Genomic DNA, 24427 nt, shown 5'->3' with positions numbered 1-24427 from the left:
AATGGACGTGAGGGGAGGGAGGGAGCGGCAGGGTCGGGGACCAGCCAGAGTTAGGGAGGTGTGACACCACATACAACTGATCTAAACTGCAAGCGGTTAAGCCTGGCCAAAGAGCCTGGCCGGGAGAGGGTGAGACGAAGGCCAGGAAGGTCAGCAGGGATGCCACCATGGCGCCGTGGGCATCATGAGGTGGCACCATTAAGCCAGAAGGATTTGACGGAAGCCTCTAGCATTCTCTTCCACACTTAACCACTTCAGGTGCACCAGAGCTGGACTAGACAACCTTTAAACTGCTTCTCCCAATCAGCACATTTAGATTCCACGATTATGGTTTTATGATCTTAAAATAACAAAAGCCCTTGTTTTCTACCACCAGTGAGTCAAGTTCCTCTTACCACTCACTCCCTGTCCTCCCAGTGTTGAGGGCCGTTCTTCCTTCCGCCCTCTTTGCTTCCTGTGGCTTCCCTCTCACTCCTGGGAACTGCGAATCGAGCAAATGTAGTTTTCCTTCTATTACTACCACCCATACAAGAGTAAATCAAGAATAAAAGGCAAGCTAATGACCAGATCACTGATGTTCCTGCATTTAGCAAAATTTTAGAAGCAATGAAAACTACACACGTAGACAATAATGAAGAAAAAGACTACTAAAAACACCCAGCTCTCCCCTAAAAGAAGGGGAAATTACATGTGTATGCATTCCATTAAAATATGCACGGGGAAGGCTTCAGAAGCCTAAAAACAAAATACCAGTAAACCAAGCCACACTTAGAAAAATGAAAGCTGATTTTTATTTTATCATCAACAGCCATTCTTTAAACATGAACATGCATACGTAATATTCTACGCACACATCACAGTTTTTAACGTTAGTTAATAAAGGTTAAACACACAACATACATCCTTACAAAAAAAGTCAAAATGCAAACTTAAAACTTTAAACAAAAGTCTTACTAATTTAAAAAAAGTTTGTGTTGGGTACCATTTGTACAACACAGTTAATTTAAACATTTTCATTTTGGCTGCACATGAAAAAAGCGGCAGTAGAAAATAAAGTCGTTGACGGTTTTTAAATAGCAGAATAGGCAGTTTTGCCATGCAGGAGAAGCAATATTAAATATTAGTTTTCAAAAAAAATCCACATTTAAAAATATTTAGTTCAAGTCACAGAATTTTTCTCAGTAGAGACCCCAATGCAACGCGGAATTAGCTGCCTCAGATGGCCCATTCGAAAGGACAGTGTCCCTTCAGAGTAGAACTTTACTGGTTTTGGCACAGAAAAGAAGTCTTGAGAACGAGAACATGATTAAAAAAGAGGGAAGAGGAACAGAGGAAAGAAATAAAAAGCAGGAGTACATGAGATAGTAATTGCAATCACTAAAAACTGTGCATTCTCAGCCACTGCAGAATACTGTCTTCTGTCCACAGCAGGCGCCCGCCCAGGGCTGCTATTGCAGCATGGATCTGATTTGCTTGGAGGTAGTCTCATCGTTCAAATGTTTTGTTGTGTACCTGAAAGTATAAGAACAGCTATTTTAGGGAATTTTGAAAAGCATGATCTACCGCGGGTCCCATCATTATCACAAGCTGGGCAAGTAGGCGAAACTCTCCTCTCACAGCATCGCGCCTTTTCTCTCCAGCTGCAGCTGCGTTCAGGCTCTGCCCTGCTTACCCTAACCACCTACTGCACAACATATCCGATAGCTCTTTACTTAAGGAAGAACTACCTTACTGAAGCGATCCAGTTAAATTCTAAGGTAAACAATGAGCTGCGCCCTCTCACAGGGAAACAGCTGTCACTCCATCTCAGGGACTGGCAAGTACAACCTGCGGCCCAACCTAGCCCACCGCCTACTTCTGTATGGCTTGTGAGCTAAGTATATTTTTACACTTTCACTTATTTTTTAAATGTTTATTTATTTTTGAGATAGAGAGAGACAGAGCACAAGTGGGGATGGGGCAGACAGAGAGGGAGACACAGAATCCAAAGAAGGCTCCAGGCTCTGAGCTGCGAGCACAGAGCCCGATGCGGGGCTGGAACACACAAACTGTGAGATCATGACCTGAGCAAAAGTCAGAAGCTTACCCAACTGAGTCCCCCACGTGCCCCTGTTTTTACACTAAAAATGAACGGGGAAAGAAATCAAAAGAGTATTATTTCATGTTAACGTGGAAATTATATGAAATTCAAATTTCAGTGTGTTTATAAAAAGTTTTAATGGAACACAGCCATACACAGATTCCCTGAGGTATTCTCTAGGGTCACCTTCTTGCCACAATGGCAGAGTTGAGTAGCTGTGACAAGAAACCACATAACCCCAAATCCTAAAACATCTGTGTTTATTCTCTAGCCCTTTACAGAGAAAGGCCGGCCCCCACTCTAGTCTGTATCTAAGCTCAACTAACTACCACAGTTCCAACTGTCACATCCCAAAATGTCTCCATTCTTGAAGTGCCTTATTTCCAGGTAGATGTGTTTTGCTATAAGCATGTAAACCACAAGTAAAGAATCATGAAGAGTGATTACTATTCTATGAGAAGAGTCCCCATAGGAGTCCTTTAATAGCCGAAATTCAGTAAGTGAGCCTACTATGTATCTGGCACTGTTCCAGGATCTTACAACCTGGCAGAGAAGACAGACAGTGACACACTCACATAAGGGCAAAGGAGGAAAGTGCTAGATGGGGCCTCAGATGCCGGGAAAGCCCAGCTCATGAGGACACTGCAGGTCACAGTGAGGAGTTGGGAAGTCATTATAGGTGCAGTGAAAGCCAGTGGAGGACATCAAACAGGGTAGTGATGTGGGCCTTTATTTATGTTCTGGAAGGACTGCTCTGGCCATTGAGCAGAGGAACCAACAGAGGGACAGCAGAGGGACCAACCAAGGGCTTGCTCCAGGGGACTCAGTGAGAGATGAGCAAGGCCTGGACATGAGCAGCAATGGAAACAGGTGCTCAAGGCTTGAATATGGGACATATTTTGGAGACAATTCGGACAGAACTTAATGCTGGACCAGTTAATCTGGCCTGTGAAAATTTCACATATCGTCTTTCAGGAATATATAACTTTAAGCAAAGTACATACAGATGGCCTTTGTGTGTTCAAGAAACTTAAACCCAATTCTTGCTAGTTCTCCAGTCAATTGAAAAACTAAAGGAAGTATATGAACTCAACTCCTTGCAGAGGTAAAGACACAAATACTTATTAAGTACCTGATACATCCTCTACAATTTTACCCTCCAAAAAGGCACTTCCAAATTGTTCACATATTACTGAAGAGACACCCGAGCACCTGGCATGGGACAGGTGCTCAACTAGTATTTGTGGAAGGCAAGCGAGAAAGCAAGCAGCCAGGCTGGGGGAAAACATCCATGAAGGATTATTTACATTAAGTGGCAAGTGATGTAGCCAAGACTAAAGCTTTCTGTTTTCATTTGCAAGTGCAGATAAAGCGTATGTAGCCACACATATCCTCCTGATGTCAGGAAGTAAAAACGTTCATCATCCCTGTCTTCATTTCCGTTTTTCCCTTTCCCTCACAGGGCAGAGGGCCCCCAACTGGCACACCACCATCTCTGCTCAGAGCAGCCGCACGTATCGCTACTCAGCAACGTTGTGACACCGGGAGCGGGAGAGCTCTGGCTCCTTCTGCGGGATGAGACCGTGCACTTGTAACAGGTCTCACGTCCTTTCTGCCAAACGGGGCCAAGTGGAGGGAGGCCTGTCCCGTCACCACACTCTTACCAAGAAAAGGCCTTTACCACCTAACGTGTGCAAAAGTGTACGGACATATACGGGTTTATGTCACTTTGTGCATAACAACCAAGTTCCTTTCCAAGTGCATATACTTTTCTACTGAAGAGAAGCAACTATTATTGATCTTTACTCTGAAATTGAATAAAGACAGCAGTTATCTAGCATTAAACCTTAACTCCGAGCTCTGGCTCTCTCTCATGATCAAGGCACTTGGTTGCACTTCTCGACCTACTGAATGTAGACAGGACTTGCTGCTTTCTTGTAATCACATCCTGTAAGCTGGAGGCACTGTGTAATTTCTATAGAGAAGCACTCCAAATAAATAGCTTATTATTTGCATGTGCAATTAAAACTTAAAAATTTTTGGTTATTAACTGCTGGCTGAGGAAAATGATGGAGTGAGCATTTCGGGTAAAGCAGCTACTCAGAAAGTAATGCCACAAAAGTGTTTTCCATTTTCTAAAGGTTTAATTAACAATGAACATTTACATAGCACTTTGGGGATTATAAAATGCTTTTTACATAGTATCTCCTTTGCTGTGAGTGAAGCATATTAAGGGTGAGGGTGATTTAGTTTGAGCAACGTTTCTCAAAGCACCAGCATTGTATCAGCAAGGGTGTTTACTTATAGAATGAGGTGCGTGGGCCCCACACCAGACCTTAGAGTCTCTCTGGGTATGGTGGCCTGGGAATGTGCATTTTTGTTTCCCTCCCAGTTACTCCAAAAACACTCCAGGGTTCAATCACACAGGAACCTTAAGGCTCAATGGTACAGCATCAAGCATATGGGATTTGAAGAATGAAATCCTGAATATGAAGACGGAGTCTGACATTGATTAATTGCCTATACAATCGGTAAGTCTCTCAAGAGCTCAAGGTAGCTGTACAATGGAGACATGCCCCACACCTCACATCCATCCCCTACTTCACAGAGCTGTGGTCAAGATCAAATACAGTCATAAAGACGAAACCACACAGTAAACTTACAGGGCTACAAAAATGTTACTCACTGTAACCACTACTACTAAGTATCAAGTACACGGATGAACCTTAAGAAACTTCCCAGGTGGAAAAATGAGAACCAGCCACAAAACACATCCACTGGGAATGAAAACAGTTCGAGAGTTATCTCTGCAACAAAACCTTCATCTTCTACTTTCCGTTAGAGACATGCAAAGAAGACTGAAAAGCGACCGGTGGCTCTTGCCTCAATGGTGCTTTTCTCCCCTCAAACACAGACTGGCGTGTGCAAGACTTTAACCCCACCTCTCACTTAGCCCCACAGCCCAGCGCAGCCCTAATTTGAGAGTGGAAAGACTGAACTACCTTTAACTACTGCAAACAAAAGTAAACTCTGAGTCTTCATGTGTGGACCACTGTCCCTTCAAAGTAAAGAAATAACACCAGACCCTCCTGGCCTCCAATTCTCTCTTCCTTTTCAGAACAGGTCTCCTGTCACTGGGTGGCTTTGGAGTCTAACCAATAAGAAAGGAGAGTCTTAGGAGAAAAAGTGAGCTGACTGGGACCCGGGGAGTCTTGAGAAAGAGATCGAGTAGTTATGGTTCACAATAGCACGATTATGGGTGAAACAAATGAGGTGCACACTGTAAAAACCTCCAGAGTAAAAAACTCCCAATCATTGTGGTTTCTGATAGACTTATGGCTGAAATAGCTTGACATTATGAGGATTTTCATGGTTATACTATGTTCTGTAATCTTTCTGCTATTTGTTCAGAAGAGACCTCCTTTATTCAGGCACTCACTGCTTACAGAATACTTCTCATAATCTTAATAAAATCCTTTGATGGTTCCATGCAACTGAAATGACACAGCATAGATTCTGCTTTATCATGTGCCAAGTGTGACTAAGCATTCAAGAGGAATAACCAACCTGTTTGGCTCATAAAACATGGGAGAAACTTAAGACTGAACTGGAAATCATTTTCACGTATCATGTGGACTGCAGTGAGAAACAAAGATGGCCTGTGACCTCAATAAGTTTCTATACAAATATTTCTGTGCTCATGTAATTTTTGTGTTTAAACACAAAATAAGCAATGAGCAAGTTATCTTTTATGTTAGGAAAATAAATTACACTATAAATTAAACCTCTGTAGTCAAGATGTTATAATATGCTGTGATTTGCATTTAAAAATAGTCCAGCATTCAAGAAATGCCTGGCTGGCTCAGTCAGTAGAGCATGCAACTCCTAAACTTGGGGTCCTGAGTTCAAGTCCCACATTAGGCCTAGAGCTTACTTAAGAAAAATAAAAGGAAAAAGAATCCTGCCTTAAAAAACAATTCCACCATTATTAGGAGCTACAGTAGCTAAATCAAGTAGTATAAGCAAGAGAAGACATCAAATAATAACAAGTTTATTTTCATTACAAGAAATACACAAAAGTAACAAAAATACTTGTAAAAACAGAAATATTAATACACTATATTAAGGGAAAAGAGGTAGTTATAAAAGAGTTTGTATAGCATTACATTTATAAAAAGATAAGTATCAGAGAGCTTTGACTATCTACAAATATAAAGAACGAACTGTGGAAGACTATATACACCGAAACATTAACAGCGGTTTATTTCAAAATGGTGAGATTATGTGATTTCCTTCTTTTGCTTTCAATTTTCCTGGGTTGGCTGAATTTTATTTACAATTAGCATGGTCTACTTTCATTAAAAAATAAACATCCCAAGAGGAGCAAAAAATGAAAGCCAAAATCTATAGCACAGAAATGAAGCTATTTTCATCTGTGCATGCACACCACACACACACACACACACACACACACACATACTCACTCTTTATTGTAAAAATGTTGTAACTGAAAATTTAAACACAAGGTTACCAATAAGCAAAATGGTATCTGCACTTTTCTAACATGAACATATATATTCATATCCTTTGTATTATTCACGTTTTGAAGCATTTTCTTACATATATTTTTTTCTGTACAGACGCACATGTACATATACACACCTGAGAGCATTTAGAAGACCTTCTACGCTATTGGGAGGTTGGTCCTTAAGAACTTTGATACAACCTTTCATCTAAGGAGAAGAAGAAATGGAAAAGGTAAAAAACTGTTTTCTCAAAGAACATTCACTATCAAAACAGTAGTACTTAAATTAGCACAACTACGGAACTCGTGAGAAATTACATTCTGGAAATGTCAAAATTATTACTGTTAGAACAGGGGGAAAAAACTACGCAAATGCTATTTTCAGTTTCTCAAACAGAACTTTTTAAGAACCAAAGCAGAAGCAGCAGGCACACTCATGAGAAAACTACAGGGCGGCGAAGGCAAGACTTCCCGGAGAAGGTGTGGAGCAGTCTCTGAAAGGACGGATGGACGCGGTGCCAAGGAGCAGAGAGAGGAGCCTTTCCAGGCAGGCAAACACCTCGACAAAAATAGTAAAGTTTACCACATGCTGAGGACAGAATCTTGGGGAGTCACAGGGGTTTACAGAGGGCTTCGCAAGCCAGGAGGACTCATTTGGAACTTACGGGGCAGGGACTTGTTATGGGCCATTAGAAAGGGAGCAGCTCAGTGTAGACGGTGTGTAAAGATGGGCTGCAGACTGTGAAAATGTAGAACACGCTAGAAGAGCACAGCTTTGGAAACCATGGAGATGTGGATTCAAAATTCCACTCCATCATTCACTAGAAATTACACTATGTCATTTCCCTAAATTTTAGGTTATCTGTTAGTACGGGGGAGATAACATCTACATCCTAGAAGCATTTTCACAGGTAAGTGGGCAACAAGCATAAATTTCCTAGGACACAGTAATCATTCAATAAATGTTAACTCATTTCTCTTTACAGAGGATGGACGTGAATAAAGAAAGGTAGGGAGACTGGCTGGCAATCAGTAATCTAGACACGAAATGCTGAGAGCCTGAACTACAAAAGGGAAAATGGAAGACAATTCTCACCAAACACTGGTTACAATTCTGATGAACCAGATGTGACTGGGAGAGAAATTAGAAAACAGAGGAACCAAGGGAGCTACTTTATTCCTAATATAAATTTGTGTAGAGACAAGCAAAGCTGACACCCAGATGAGAGCCACAAATTACTATGCCTGGGAGGGAGGAGAAAAATCTGTATTCTGTTACATAGTCTTTTTCCACTGGAGCACCTCTACTGACTTTGTCTATACATTATGGAAATAAATCTTTTGTTTGAAATGGCCTTTGGTCAAAGAATGAAATTTCTGATGTCTGATTATTTATTTACACTGCCAAACAGGCAGAAGGACCGCTGGCGAGTACAAGGTCCAGCTGTCCTCCATTCTACTGCACTCGTATATGGCTGTAAACCATCCAGCACGATATGAGAGGCAACAGAAACCCACCATTATCAGAAACTATAAAACTGAGGTCTGTGACAGAGTGCAACCTGCAGCTCTTTAAACAAAAGCCTACGATCTCCACTTACCGAAATGGTTGAGAATTAAATAAAGCATTGTAACTTACATCAATTTTTGAAGTTTTGGCAAATGCTCCCACTGGATGTACGTGGTCATAGAGTATTATGACACCCACCATTACCCTCAAGCAGAATGACACTGTCTCTTCATTTGTAAATCTGCTTCTGTATTCCCTGGGGGGTAGAAAAGATATGGCTGGATGAGGCACATCACTACTTAAGGAGTTCATTCAACTTTCAGCTGATGCTGAAGGATACACTCTGTTGATATCTAAAAGGAATGCTAACATATACCCTCCTTTCCCCATGGTGAGATTCCCAGGGAAATGAGGTTGATAGAGCGGTGATCACTTAGGTATTCTGATCTCTACATGCACCCTCTTGGTATATCACCCCTTTTGCTTGGCAGAGATGAGGCAAATTTAGAGAAATGAAAAGCCCCAAAGTAAAAGCTTCAGGACAGGTGCTTTGTAAAGGCTGTTACCACCAATATGATGGAAAAAGCCACTTGCTTAATAGAGAAGTATGTTTGCTATTTAGAAGCTAACTTATTAATCGAAGTATTACATCATTATATTACTTCATTCTAGTTTTACTAAAATTCAATCATATTCCTTTCTCGGGAAAAAGGGAAATAGAATTTTGTCTCTGCAGAAGGTAGCATGGCATGGCAGAAAGTGTCCAGAACCAGGATGGGACCATCCAGGCACATGGGTGGGGTCGGCCACCATGCTTAAGTCCCTTCGCTTCCCAGGAGCTCGCTCCCCTAAATGATGATAATGATGAATGGTTGCCCTCCTACTTCATACGGCTTTCCAGAAAGATGATGTGCATAATAGTGCTTTGGAAAACGAAAAGCTCCACAAAAACAAAAGTTATCTAATAGAACCATATGTTATTCAGGAATCCAGGAGGGATTCTTTCTGCCTGCTGATAAGAAAATCCAGCCAGAAAACACAGTGGTACATACGATAAATGGCTTGAAAGTGAAGGGAAACCCAAAAGAGAATTCAGATTAGTGTCGGATAAAAACCACAGACTGTGAACTAATACCGAGGGACAGGGATAAGGAGAAGAGTTGGCAGCTCTTCCTTTTCCAAAGCGCTATTACACACATCATTTTGTTGGAAAGCCTTATGAAGTAGGAGGGCAACCATTCATCTAGCAAAAGGGCAAGGTTCCTCACTGAAAAGGAGAGAATGCTTAATGAGAAGCATAACCAAAACACCAAAGCTCCTCCCCCACCTCCAATAAGAGCACCACAAAATTCCCCACTCTGAAGAGTCTAAGTTCTAAGTTAGCCTGACTGGTCTCAGGCACCTGAAAACCCACTGTACTTTCTACTCAAACCAGAAGTTACATTAAGCTTCCAAATTACTTTAATATCGTTCATATATTAACATTAATTCCCACCTTCCAAATAAGACATGTTCATATCTAGCCACCAACTTCGGTAGGATTGTTAGAGTGAAAAAGATCAGCTAATACTCACGGTGTTTCAAGCATGACTCTGCATACACTGGCCATGGTGCTTAGACAATCCGTGGTATTTTCTATTGGTAAATTTTTATTCTGTAAAAGTATACAGAGAAAAAAAAGTGAAAGTGATAGTTATTACTTAAGTATAATTTAAAATCCAGCACAATGTGGAAAACTGACAACTTTAGAATTTGGTTCCTACTCCTAATTTTTAAAAAAGTGTGCTAGATTCTAGGTACTGTTCTAAGCTCTAGGGATACGGCTAAGAGCTAGAGAACCAAGACTCTGTGCTCCTGAGAGTCACTTCCATTCTGGCTGAGTGGAAACAACCACTACATGCAGCCAGGGCCCCACAGGCCATGAGGTATGGGGAATTTATCCGAAGGATACTGGGAAGTCACTGGGAACACTTGAAGCAGAGGAAGAAATGCATTTGTTTTTTTTTTTAAAGATTACTGGGGCACCTGGGTGGCTCAGTCAGTTGAGCGTCCGACTTCGGCTCAGGTCATGATCTCGCGGTTCGTGAGTTTGAGCCCCATGTCAGGCTCTGTGCTGACAGCTCAGAGCCTAAAGCCTGCTTCAGATTCTGTGTCTCCCTCTCTCTGCCCTTCCCCCAACTGTACTCTTGTCTCTCTCAAAAATAAATAGACATTAAAAAAAAAAAAATTTAAAAAAAAAGATTACTTGGCTGTTCTTTGAAGAAAGGACCATCGTGGGGTCAGAGTGGAAAAAGTAAGGCCAGTAGGAACATGAATGCAGGTGACAGAGTGGTGGGCTGATGTGGAGAGGTAGAGGAGGAGAGGGGCAAAGTTTTCAGATTCAGGATGTATTTTGGAGGCAGAGTCAACAAGACTATCTGATGGAAGAGACATAAGAGGTGAGATAAAGAAAGGAATTCAGGATGATAACCCCTAAATCAGTTGCTTTTACAGTGGTACTATCAAGACAGAAAAAACTGCAGAAAGGGCTGGGTTTGGCCACGGTAACACTGAGGTGTCACCTAGACATCCAGAGGGAAGCTGCCAACAGGCAGGTAGATGTGTATGCGTGTGCCTCCGGGAAGGGGCAGGACGCAGTGCACGCGCACAGAAGACGCACAGAAGACGGCAACGTCGTGAGGCCTGGACAGGTCACCCTGGCTGCTGACAGGAAGTGTAACAACATAGAGAGTAACTGTCCAGGCAACACTTACCTCTGATACAAATTTTGTTGTGGCGTCACTTAAGGTTTTCAGCATTGGGGTTGCCTCAGCATAAAACAAAGACATTCGATTTGCCAATTCGTTATTTACTTCATTTTCTCCTTCTGCCTGTGTGGAAAATAAGCACTTGATATCAGTTCATAAATTATTAAATAGGATAACATTTATAAAAGAACCGAGGCAGAGTGACTGTTTCGCTAATGCTTGTTAAATTACTCTAATAAATACTCTTATATTTTAGACCCTCATGTGCACGTATATTTAAAAATAGGTTAAAAATGGTATTAAGCAATTTTTCAAAAAGAGTAACCTCTCTTAAAATATTTTACATGACATCAAGCAACTAAATAAAACCTTGCTGGGCTACCTCCTGTAACAAGGAGTGGCTCTAAATGCTACGGGGGCAGGGAGATGGCGAGGGCATGGCCTGGCCTCCATCTCAGGAGCACACAAGTATCCAAACAACAAGCTGAGAGGCAATGACAAAAAAAAGGAGGGGAGAGAAAGACTACGTCTGACCGGAAGAAACAAAAATGGATTCTGAAGAGGCAGCTCTTGCAGGTGAGGGCGGGCAGGTACGCATGGTATTACAACCAGACAGGGGATGAGAGCATGTTTTCAAATGACGTGGAGTGTAACCCGGTGTACTCAGGGCAAGAAGGGGAAACGACTAGCGAAGAGTAAGGGTGGAAAGCAGGGCTGGAGCCAGATTGTGGAGGACCTTAGCTGTTGGCCTAAGTTCCTAACTTTCTTCTGCATGTAACAGGGACCACTCAGTGCGCTAGAAGAAAGAACAACAATTAAGTCAATTTTCTAAAGCAAGTTGACAGATGATGGTGGGCAGAGTGTACCAAAAAAGAAAAAGACCATGGGTCAAAAAAAAGGAGTTCTCCTGCTAGAGAATGACTGCCAGAGATGCGGAATGAGGCTCTCGACTGGGACAGAAGAACTACGAGATGAAAGGGGGGAGGGGGGCGAGGAAGAGACTGGAAAGCTATTTCACTTGATAACAACTGGATTTCCCTTTAATTACTGAGGGTGCACGATGGCACCCTTGTATTTGGCCTCGAGTGGTAGCAGGATGGCTATAGCAGAGGGCTGGCTGGGTGTTATGTGATTTGATTGGATCTGATCTGACTTCACAGGGTGGGTATGAAAAAAACAGACGATAAGCTCAGCCTCACAGCAAGAACTGGTCTATGCAAAACCACACTGATGTAAAATAACAGAAGCTTCATGGAAGAGAAATCCTTCTTTCAACTAAGGGCCTTACAGCAGCCACTTCATAAAATTTTGATTCAATGAAAAAAGAGGAAGAAAAAAAAAAAAAAAAAAAGAATGATCTCCTTTGTCATTTTCTTTAACCTCTTAAGCCACTTACTGCTCCTTACACACTCACATGATCTTTCCTTACTAAGCTATCTAGTTAAGGCTGTAAGGCTGATCGTAGAAATTTTTCACACCAATTAGCACAATGTAGGTCCTCAAAATACCTAAAGAAAAAGATATTTTCTTTCTATTTAAGGTTTTACTTCTGGTAGTTGACTCCCTGGAGGTAGAAAAGGGTAAAGGCAAGGAGAAATCAAGGGAAATCAAGCCTTAATAAACCAGAAGAGATGTTATACTAGCCAAGGACCAGGCACAGAAGCACTCATGGCCCACCACTCTGCTGACAACAGTACCCCTCCCATTCCAGGCCACCTTCTCTCCTGGATTCTTCCATTCTAAGACCATGGGGTCTCACAACCACTAATCCACAAAGTTTTTGTGCAATTAAAATGAAAATACACACGGGGCCTGGCTGGCCGGGTCGGTGGAGCATACGACTCTCGATCTAGGGGTTGAGTTCAAGCCCCACATTGGGTGAAGAGATTACTGAAGAATAAAATCTTTAAATGAATGAGTAAATAAATAAGTAACATGAGAATACACAGAGAAATTTTGTAAGTATTACTATATGGACAAGGAGCAGTTCTATTAAGTAGGCATAGGGATCTGAGGCGCTAGGTGAAGAGCAGGGAAGCACCACGCATGGGCTGCTACATCTTGCACTTTCCTCTCATACCTACAGTCGCCCATAGCTGGTTATAGACTATGTCATTAGCTTTAACTTGATCTGAGTGAATGAGCAAATGAACAAGCAAATAAGCGAATGCACTGAACAAATAAATTAATGGCTCCCATTACCACCCCCCTGATTCAAAGCATTAACTTACTGGAACGTTATTAATCCTCATACGACTCAATGTTCTTCTGTAATAGCTGAAATCATTCTGTATGGCGGGATTTGTCATCTAAAGACATTTATGAAAGAAAAATGTATTATGTACACTAAATGATAGTGCAAAAAATAAGCGAAAAAATCTACTAAATACAGCCTTAACTAGTTAAGTAACATTCCCTAATTTGTAAACAATTTAAGAACTAAAACTGGTATCATCCACGATAGCTTTTTGCACTTAAATTATGTAACACTGTACTTAGTCCTTACAGAACATATAAACCCCGTAGACGGTTTTACAGTCGTGATCTGAATACTTCCCTTCTTTTCAATAATTTCAAGTAATACACTAAAAGGTTGTTTCCCAAAAACCAGTATTACCAAATAAACAAAAATAAGAAGAAATACTTAGGTACTTGTTTTGAATTATTACAATAAAAGTATGAATGTATGGTCAACAGGGCAATCAATCCTCAGACTAAAATCATATATATAAATCCTTTGTCCTCAAAGTATTAATAAAACAAAATCATTTCCTATTATGCAATCATTAAAGACTGTAGTTAGGAATCCACCTGCTCTATTTATCAGACGAGGTCCCTGAGGTCCTGGAAAGTCAAAGGGCCTGTCTCACATGTGGTCACTGTAACAGAGCCCACAGTGGAACTCGGGTCTCCTGAGACAAAAGCTAGTTCTTGTTTCTCCACACTCCCTCCCTCCAACAACGTGGAGGTCGGGTGCACAGGGAAACAGAAAGACAGACAGACAGATGAGGAAGAGAAATGAAGGAAGGTAGGAAGGTAGGAAGGTAGGAAGAAAGGATCTTAACATTTTTATGTAAAAGGATATTGAAGATAAACTGGGAATGAACAGAAAAGAAAAAAAGAGTATTAGGAAAGGTCAACAGTATATGCTTCAGAGATATTTTTAAAAATGAAACTAAATGGGGGCGCCTGGGTGGCTCAGTCGGTTGGGCATCTGACTTCGGCTCAAGTCATGACCTCGCGGTCCGTGAGTTCGAGCCCCGCATCGGGCTCTGTGCTCAGAGCCTGGAGCCTGTTTCAGATTCTGTGTCTCCCTCTCTCTCTGACCCTCCCCCATTCATGCTCTGTCTCTCTCTGTCTCAAAAATAAATAAACGTAAAAAAAAAAAATGAAACTAAATGAAGACTGAGTATTGGATAATTTGCTATTTGCTATGCATATAATGTATCAAAGATCTGCTACAACTTTTAAATCCAGTTCTCCAGGTTTTGCCAGAAGCCAAAGGACATCACGTAAACACTCAAACTAGGTCCCCAGGAGTCTCCTCCTACGCCTACCTTGAGTTCGTCGAACCGGAGTGTGAAGTGAAGAATCTCCGCAAACTGTTTGGCAAGAGCCTGCTCTCGCTCTAGATGCTGCGTGGGAGAGTACGGGGTACTGGTCAAGGCTCCCAGAAGGCCTCTTAGTGCTGCTTCTAAAGAAAGAAAGATTAAAACGTTAAGCTGTTTGTATCTCTCTGATTTTTATTTATTAAAAAGCAATTTATAAACGTTATGGCTTTAATTCCCCAAAAAATAAGGTCTCTTCAAAAGTCGTATTATCTAAGTATAATCAATCAAACTGAAGAGTGTTCAGTAGAACAAATTGGTCCCTTAAAGGGACCAATTCAGTTTTAGAATTCTGTAAGAATGTGAATCTCAATTAAACATCAGGATCGAACAGCAAATTCTGAATTATCTTCACCATTCTATACAGTGTTGATTTTTATGAACTGGTAACGGTTACCTAGAGCTGAGTAACTCCTTCGGTGGCATAGTGTCCACACAGTCAAATCTCTACATGGCTGTGAATGAATGAGCAAGTTCTCATACTTTGAATATGCTCCTTATTTAGAAACACAAACTGCTTTCTGTCAGATACTGAAGGACATAAAGTATTTGGTTTAATAGTTAGGTCTCAGTGTCTTAAGAGTTAGGCAACTTAGGAACACAATGAAAATATTCTAAATTCATCCCATAAGTAAAACGGTCCCTTCAAAATAAGTGCTCCTTTTGGAATGCCAGACTAATAAATGGTGTGTTTAAAAATGGTAATACTGGAGTGTCTGGGCAGCTCAGTCCGTTGAGCATCTGACTCTTGCTTTCGTCTCAGGTCGTGATTTCACAGTTTGTGGGTTTGAGTCCCACAGCGGGTTCCGTGCTGACACTGTGGAACCGGCTTGAGATTCTCATTCTCATTCTCTCTCTCAAAATAAATAAATAAACTTAAAAAAAAAAAAAAAGGCAAAGAAATCAAGCAATTCATTTGAAGATTTCAGAATCAGAAAACAAAGCCAGATTCCAGGGGCATGTGAGTGGCTCAGTGGGTTAAGCATCCAACTTCGGCTCAGGTCATGATCTCACAGTCCGTGAGTTCGAGCCCGCGTCGGGCTCTGTGCTGATGGCTCAGAGCCTGGAGCTTGTTTCGGATTCTGTGTCTCCTTCTCCCCTCCCCCCCACTCATTCTCTCTCTCTCTCTCTCTCTCTCTCTCTCTCTCTCAAAAATAAATTAAAAGAACAGTAAAAACAATTCTTTTTAAAGAAAACAATGCCAGATTCTATTCTAAAAACACAGGAACTTATACTAGTAGATGGTGATCTGACATGAACAAATAAATATCAGATTAATAAGCAAATATTTATCAATAATAATAAATGTACATCAGATCATTAACCCTTAACTTAAAAATACACCAGCTGTACTACGTATGAAGACCCTACTAGGAACGAACATCCACACTGTGCACGTGACCCAGTCTCTCACTGACCTGTCACCATCAACTAGGACATGAGCATCACAGATGGGTACACTCAGTTTCAAAGCAGTTAGACCCCCAAGAGTTTGGATAGTTAACGCCAGATGTTTTGGACTCTACAGCCCTATTCTTTTCAGCATAATACATAATAAACTGTCTCTCAAATGAAGCAACATTGTATCTATCCTCTGTAACCTTATAAAATATGAATCTATGGATTACTACACAGGAGATACTTCTTATGTATTATGTGCTGGTACTGAGCTAGCCATTACACAGACATTATCTGTCATCTACACAGTAACTCAAATGACAGCTCTTATCCTTTTTTTATAGCAGGTCAGAAAACGTATGGACTGTCTACTGTGTGTCAAGCCCTGAGGATACAGAGATGAAGGCAGACGTGTTCCCAACGCCCACATGGAGCGTGACTATACAGAGAAGACACATGATTACAGTTGTCACGTGTGTTATCAAGCACATGATACAAAAGAAAAATATAGAAACGGGACCTCACCTAGTTGAAGGTTCAGGAAAAGACCTCTCTGAGTAAGTGACATTTGGGCTGAGACTTAGGTGTGCACCAAGGATGAATGAGAGTTTGCTAATAGGGCAGTGAGCCAGATGCTAGGCTGAGAAGAGCAAGACATAGCAGAAGAAGTACAAGAGGACCAGTACAGGTAGAAAAGAGCACCGGGAGGAGAGTAACCCCAGACCAAAGTAAGATGCATATAATTTGTGTGCCAGATCAAGCATTCTGGTCTTGTCACCCTAATGTCCCTGGAGAGACTATTTAAGCAGAGTAGTGACATCATCAGATTGACATTCATAAAAACACCACTTCATCTGGGCTGTGTGCAGAACTGAACTGGAGGAGTATGGCTGGCTTACAGAAGTGCATGAGTGCGTGTGAAGGTCAATTAAGGAAAACATAGTTTAGCCATTTTGAAAAATGGGTTACTCATCTCCCAGAATTCATTCCACCTGTCAGTATTAATGTAAGTTAAGTGGAAAGCAAGGTTTGAAAGATATGAGAACAGTAAAAACTTAAAAAAAACACACACAAACACCAATACTGTTACAGGCTGTTAAAGAAAAAAAGAAAATTGCATTTCCCAGATTTTATCAAGTCTCAGGGTTAATTTAGCACTCAAAGTGCTCTACACTATGGGGGATGGCAGACCTTTCCCCCAAGGAGTGGAGTCCAGTCACTTGGCTGAGTTGGGATGGCCAGGAACCATGCCGGAGGACTTCTGTCCTTAAATGGCTGGAGTCCTCAATGGCAAATCTATGAAATAAAAAGTCATCTCAAGATGATGGCACTGCTTATCTGCCTCTGAGGCACCTAGACCAGCCTCTCATCTTGGAGGGCCTCTGTGGACACAAAAGAGTCGTGCTAGCCCACACTGCTGTGTGTCAATAGAGGAATCAGAGACAGAAGATCCCAAAAGGTGGTTCAGGTTTCTGGCTGAGTTGTAAAGAAAGGGAGGTCAAGGAAGAAAGGATGTAGGGATCAGTCTCCCTGGTGGAGCTCCTAAAACAAAACCACGTGATTATGATCCTCAGAAAAGGTGGGTGACAAGACGAAGTTAATAGACTACTAAGCCCTAAATTCTGGAAGAAATTAACTGGTAGATCAGTGCACAAGTCCAAGGTATATAAGAAGGCTGCAAGCAAGAGATCAACTGGGAGAAATGATAAAGACAGAGTAGTCCACAAGGTAGAACAGTAAGGGGAAATAACTGGATGCCTTGGAGCGGGAGGCCTCTGTGGAAAGTTCCCCTTTAGAAACAAGCATTTATTCCCACTGCTGCCATCCACACCTCTAACAAAGATTTGTCTGAGAACTTAAAATTCTCAGAAGAGAACACCAAAGATGTGGACTGTGGGTGATTTAACATAGCCAAGAAACATGGCCACACTCACTGCGGGCAATCCAGCCCAGTGAAAACGAGCAACATATTGGAAAGAGCTACTCATTATGACCCCAGGAGATGGTCCCCGTAACAAGCCCTTGGAACAGGAGGAAGACGAAAGAAAGACAAAGCAGTCTGTTCACTGTCTGATCATCATACAACCTTCCCTGAGGTGGCTGCCTCAACTGGGAAGGCCTTAGACTGAAACAAGCAAGTCCAGGCATTTCCCAGGCCAGAAGGTTAGCCTTGTCAACAAAAGTCAGTTATCTTCCAAATCAGGCAAGTGATCGTTTCCCTGTCTCCCTACAAACATGCCAGCTGGCAAGGGATCAGGGTCCCTCTTCTGGAGTACACACCACAGTGTATCTGTGGTGCTCAGGCCAAGCAACCTTCTCCTTGGGACTGCAAGATTCTGAAGGATCATGTGTATCATGACAGTTATGTGCTGCTTTGGGGGCTACCTGTAACATTTATCCTCAGCTGTGGCTCAAGTAGGAAGAGAAGAGACAAAAGGTTTAGTGAATATAAACCAGAGGGCTCACCAGACTCGAGGTCCAGCCAGGATCCTGAAGCCCAGAGAACTTAAGTCATGTGGTCAAGACCACACAACTGACATGTGGCAAACATCAGATTTCAAACAGGAAGCTATGCCTCCAAAGCCCAAAATCCATTATTATTGCTTCTCCTAAATACTCAACACATACTTGATATATCAGATGTGTCTATTCATTAATTAATCGTTCACTCACTCAACAAACACAGAGTTCCTATCATACGTAAATAAGGATGTGCTTCGGTCAGCAAGGAAACTGGAAACATTACTAACCAGGTTACTGGCCAAGAGATGAGGAGTAAACCATCCCATATAAAATGTGTACTTTGCTCATAACTTCACAGAAGCTGCTAGAGCAATAAAAGCTCCAGGCTCCCACAGGACAGTACAAAAAATGACAGCCTCTTACTACTACGTATGTTACAACATCCCTCTACTGAAAGGGAACACACACTACTAGCCTGATTTAATTCCAACAGTTAAAACATAAGAGAACACGTAAGCCTGACTGGTTTGGCCTCTTTTACAATTATTCTTTTTTAGTGGCAAATGCTGAGAGACCAAGATGAGCCTGAGTAGGCCTGAGCACCATCGACATCAGTGAAACTACAAATGCAGGGACGAACTAGCAGCACAAGAAAAACTCTAAATATGAAGGAGTCAAGATAATCCCGATTAAAAAGACAAGTTCTCAAAAAATAAAAATAAATAAAAGATTTAGGTTCTCTGGGGTTACAAAACTACGGACTATTTGGTGTTTGGACAAAAGGTCAGGCAGTATGAAAGAACTATTGGTCACGCTTGAGAAAATAAGTTACATTCTTCTTTCCAATAAGAAAGAAAATTTATACCAACACTTCTATCTCAATTATTATTTCTGTGTACATTAAACAGTCTGTACTTCATCTAAGGAAAAACAGCAATTCTCTTACTTTTTAAAACACTTAGCCATTTTTAAAAAAATTGAGCTTCAACTTTCAAGCAGTTGGCGGAGACAGTGGCCGAGCAGCTAATACGAAGGTACAGAGAGCAAGATATAAAGTACCAGGAAGTGCTAGGGACCTACTGCCAGCTGGAAAGCACAGCCCTAAACTAGCGAACACAGAGATCGCTCCAGCTGACTGAGATGCAGACTGACCGATTCTTGCCTCAGCTACTGGTTTTTCCCGAGGCAACTGGAGATTTAAAAACAACAACAACAAAACACAGAACCCAAATAATTACCATTTTTGCTCCTGGCAACTTATGTCTTTCAAATCATTCCAGCAGCTAACTAAATCTTCCCTGCTCTGCCTCCTCTTTCTCCAAGAAACCAGGACTCCAATTTTGCTTACTTACTGAACGGAAGGCACAATTCTGACCTCTGAATAATTTTTCCCAAGCAAGGGAGAAAGATGATTTCCGATGCTTTCCCCTAGGTAACTCTGGGCATCTCATCAGCTTCCTATTTCTTATGTTGTACACTTTTAGAAACATGAACTGATCATAAGCAGCAATGATTTTAAGAACACAAAAACCTAAATAACCCAAAGGGCCTGAGGATTAGTTTCCACTTATGGGAAAGGATTTGCTGTAGGGAGAAATTCCACCAAGTGGTTTCTCATACTAGGATGCTTTAGGCTACACAAAATTCAGACATTTTCCTTGTGGAAGTTATAATTTGTGGAGGGAAATGGCCTACATAAATTAAAGAGCTGAGTTGATAGGGATGAGATCATGCTGTAATCTTACAGTCTAACAAGACTGCTGTACCTACGTAGCAAACAAATTCAGTGACGTGAACATAAAATACTACATAATTCCTTATTAATAAACGTCTTTTTCACTAGGGAAGTCATAATTACAAAACTTTCAACTTACCTAACCTCTGAGAAAATTCATAAAATTTCTTTAATTTGCCTACTAGTGGAACAACCGCGCCCCAAGCCTTCTCCTGCAACTTCTCATCTGCTGGATGCTGGATCGCCTTCAAAATCCAAAGAATAAAAATAGTTAGATCTTTAAAAATCACAACGATCTTATTTTCACATGAAAATACAGGTTTCAGGAAACAGAGGAAGCCCTGGTATGCGCGATAAAATAGGACCAGTCTTTCAAACCATTAGGCAATCTTTCTTGAATATAGAGGGTTACTCCCAAAGAAATGTATTTTCTTGCTTTCATCTTTCTTTTGCTTACAGGTGCTTTTCTTAATCCTCTATGGAACTTAATGCTTTTTTCAACAATCTGGCTTGCTCTCTCCAACGTCTTCAAACAAGCTAAACACACTATCTGAAAGTTGAAACTCATAATCAAGATGGCGGGTATGGCGGGGAGGCCCTCCTTATAAACACTATCAGGAGGTACTGACATGTTTAGATTTCCCCAAGGCACAAGTACTCTGACTCCATCCACACTAAACTGAAAAACAAGAAAGCAAAATAAAATGGAAACCAGAGAGATTTAGGGAATGCTCTGAATAAGCTACAAACTAAATAAACAGGCCATGTATTATTTACACAGTGTACTTTATCTGCTTGCCACTATATTCAAATTTTCTTGATTAAAAAAAAAATTGTTTTTAACATTTATTTTTGAGAGACAGAGCATGAGCAGGCGAGGGACAGAGAGAGAAGGAGACACAGAATCCGAAGCCGACTCCAGGCTCTAAGCTGTCAGCCCAGAGCCCAATGCTGGGCTTGAACCCACAAACAGTAAGACCATGACCTGAGCCGAAGTCGGATGCTCAACCGACTAAGCGACCCAGGCGTCCCTTGATTTTTTAAATACAAAATTATTTTTAAATGATATTCAAACACGACAGGATTCTGAAGTGAATCCTATTTATGTGACTACCTAGAAATATTTGAAGGAAATCTGACATTACACGCTAACAATACTGATTTCACGTTAATAGGAATATTCCAAAAGGACTGTGATACTACTCTCACATATATGAGGAAGTTCTATAAGCCTCGAGCCCCATCTTAGCAATGTTTTGTATCAAGTGGTACAACTTTATTGTTCAAGAAATAAGCAAACAGATAAAAATTAAAAGCTGTTTTTCTTCTGTTGAGAAGCCTATCTAACTTTTCTTGCAAGGATCTAAAAATTATTTTCAAAATACTAAACTCATTCTCATAATATCAAAACACGCAGGCAAACGTCACCCACTTTCACAACTGAGGGAGTTAAAGACTTCCCCTGAGCCTGCCCTGCCTGGATTTAGAAGTGGACACTGGCTGCTCTTTTAGGACAACATGTTATGGTTCTCGTAATTCTGATTCCTTCTCCTTTCACATGGTTTCACTGCTGTTAGGCAACATTTTTGGTACAGCACCCAGTACGGCCCAACACAGAGAAGGACACTTTGTAAATGGCAATGGTGAGACTGTCATGTAGCAGATATTATAACTCTCATTTTCAGAATTGTTAAAACTGGTATAGATATATCAAAACATTAGTGGAGAGCTCTTATTTCCCTCTCTAATAGTGGTTTACCCTAGAGAATGAGCTTTGTGTATTTAACAGAGTCTACATTAAATCAAATTTTATTCTGTTTCAGTCATGTTTAATAAAATACTATTTAAGCAAAGATATATCTAACTCCACATCCTCAGTATAGGTTTTTACATTTCACCTTCCACTTTAATGCTCCTGCACCAGATACTCACATTGCAGAAAATATTATCTGAAAGACTAAGTTATCTGGTGCAAGAGTACAAATAATTTTGATAGATCTTATTTTTACACACTGCCAAACTGACCTCCAAAAAGGCATTTTATAATACACTTGCATTAAGACTACCTGTTCCTTCATAAACCAACCAGTATTGAGCTTTTAACAACTTAGCATCACATACAATAAAACTGCTTGACAGCAGTATGCATTATTAGTAAATGTGAACATTTTTCTATAGACTGTGCTCTTTTATAGGTAGAATAGTTGTTTATTTAAGTCTTCATATTGACAGGTACCTAGTTACATCTGTTCTTTGTATATTTGTATATTGGTAAAATCAGCTTTTATTTGTACCTTCCTTTCTTAAATTGTTTTTCTATTATTCAGAAATACATTCTGCTTATAGAGTTAAACCCAAACATCAATATGCATTCCTCGGTGAAAATTTCTTCAAATGCCTGAATGGTTAAACACTTAGCCTAAATCTACAGATTTAAATGCTGTTTTTTTAAGAGTTTTCTAGCTTACATATTTTATATCTATTTTATTTACTTATTTCTCTGTCCTTACTTCCTTTACCAAGGAATGAAATGAAGGTACCTTTGTACTAAGTCTAAAGGCCTGGTCAGGTGAATTTCTTACCATTACTGGTTATTCTCCCCTTTTCTTTTACTATTCTTCAAGTGTTATTTTTCTATATAAACTTTTTTTTTTTTTTTTTTTTTTTTAACTTTGCAACATTTACCTACTTTCCCACCTGACCAATCACGGGATGCCACAAGTGCACTGAACGTGGCTTCAGCACTGAACTGAGTGACTATAATGTCTTATGGAGAACTCCAACCTTTGGTCACAACATTTAGGGCTCCTGGTTTCACATCCCCACAAGTTCTCTTTGAAATGGCTTATATAGAAGCTTTTCTATCATTTTACCCTCTTCCAAAAAATTACAACTGCATTCAGTTAAGTTGACATATACATTACAATAAGTCAATATAAAGACTCTGGGGGGAAAAAAAACTTTCATTGTAGTGAGCCTTTCCACACAGAAGCAGAGTAACCCTTCACTTGGCAAGTTTAAAAAAAAAAAAAAAATCCTAAGGGTTTTAACCTTAAAAACAGGTAATGGTCTATATTAAATAGGTAATGGTCTGTATCTCTGTAGCAAATGAGATGTTTTTTCTTTATTGTTCATAGGTGACAACTGTAACCAGCTGATCAGAATTCAATCATAAAACAAACTTTTAAGAAATCTAATGATATAATACTGAACAATTAAAAATAATCTGTAGCACTAATAATCAACAAGGAGAAACATTTTTAGAGCAACTGGTGAACTGTTGTGACCTATAGGGAAGAAATTAATTTCTCATTAGTTAATTAAGATCGTGTTTAATCATTTAAACATTTCATAAATGTTTGATTTTTCAAAATATGTTCAAATGTTTAGAACTTGAATTTCACAGAAATGGTTACATGCCTTCACTTATTGAAATCTTAAGGTTTCACTTAAGCTAATGATATTGGCGAGATTAGTCTAAGCTCTTGTATTTCTTTCTTCAACAGTTACTAACTGCTTACTAAGCACTGTGTTAGGTGCTGATGACACAAAAATTAGTAAGAAACCAGGTTTATCCTCCTCAAGCTGGAGGTGGTAGTGGAGTCATAAACTTTACGTTTCAATAGTCTTTTCAAAAAGAAATGATTACCATGAAAGAAACGTGTGCACAGCACTAGGGCAACAGAGTAATGGGGAAGTAACTGCTGGGATGTGAAGGAAGGAAAGTGTACATGTACAAGACATTCAGGCAACAACAGTCCAGTGCATGAGAGGTAAAAAACAGAATTCACGTTAATCTGTAATTTCCCTCAGCTAATGATATTACCAACAGCTAATCTAAACCAGAAACCCTGGAATCATTTGTAACTCCCCTTTCTCCCTCATATTAACCATCCAAACGCCAAAAACCTGTGGCCCCTTAGCCCGAAACATTTCTTGAATTGTTTTCTGGTGCCTGCATTTAATTCTGCCTTCACTAATACTCCAAGTATCATTAGACGAATGGAGTTGGATGTGGACCGTCAACCCAGCGTCAGACTGCTCCTTGACAACCTCTGTGCACTGTTGGTTATACCCAAGAATAACAGAAGCAGAAGGGTGGGAAAAAATGAAGAAACAGAGCTATGTCTTCAAGAAATACAGATAAGGGCCCAGAGGCCAGGGAGTTTCTTTGGGTGGTACAGGGCACCTGATTATGTGTATACTCTGAAGGGAAGAAGTCAAGCAGAAACCAGAAACACAAAAGATCTAATTAAGAGAAGGAATAATTAATAAAGTTCCAAGAGGAGGACGCAGAACAAAGGCAAAGAAATAAATCTTGGTAACAAGTAGAGACACAGCTTCTTCAGAGAAACAGAAGA

At 40.5% G+C, this 24427-nt stretch overlaps 1 protein-coding gene across 6 annotated transcripts in view; it reads right to left on the bottom strand.

Moving 5' to 3' along the window:
• Positions 1 to 768: 768 nt before the first annotated feature.
• Positions 769 to 24427, bottom strand: part of CYRIB (CYFIP related Rac1 interactor B) — a 138142-nt gene continuing 114483 nt past the window's right edge. For all 6 annotated transcript variants that reach the window (XM_030303818.1, XM_030303817.1, XM_030303819.1 and 3 more), the window contains 8 exons: positions 20206 to 20311; positions 14420 to 14556; positions 13094 to 13171; positions 10869 to 10985; positions 9690 to 9769; positions 8245 to 8371; positions 6743 to 6813; positions 769 to 1512 (listed from right to left, as the gene is read on the bottom strand). In XM_030303818.1, coding sequence (XP_030159678.1) covers positions 1449 to 1512; positions 6743 to 6813; positions 8245 to 8371; positions 9690 to 9769; positions 10869 to 10985; positions 13094 to 13171; positions 14420 to 14556; positions 20206 to 20311 — 780 coding nt within the window. In that variant the 3' untranslated portion in view covers positions 769 to 1448. The remainder of the gene's footprint in view (positions 1513 to 6742; positions 6814 to 8244; positions 8372 to 9689; positions 9770 to 10868; positions 10986 to 13093; positions 13172 to 14419; positions 14557 to 20205; positions 20312 to 24427) is intronic.

The sequence above is a fragment of the Lynx canadensis genome, chromosome F2 (assembly GCF_007474595.2).
Source record: "Lynx canadensis isolate LIC74 chromosome F2, mLynCan4.pri.v2, whole genome shotgun sequence".
NCBI lineage: Eukaryota > Metazoa > Chordata > Mammalia > Carnivora > Felidae > Lynx > Lynx canadensis.
This window is presented reverse-complemented; position numbering and strand designations above follow the sequence as displayed.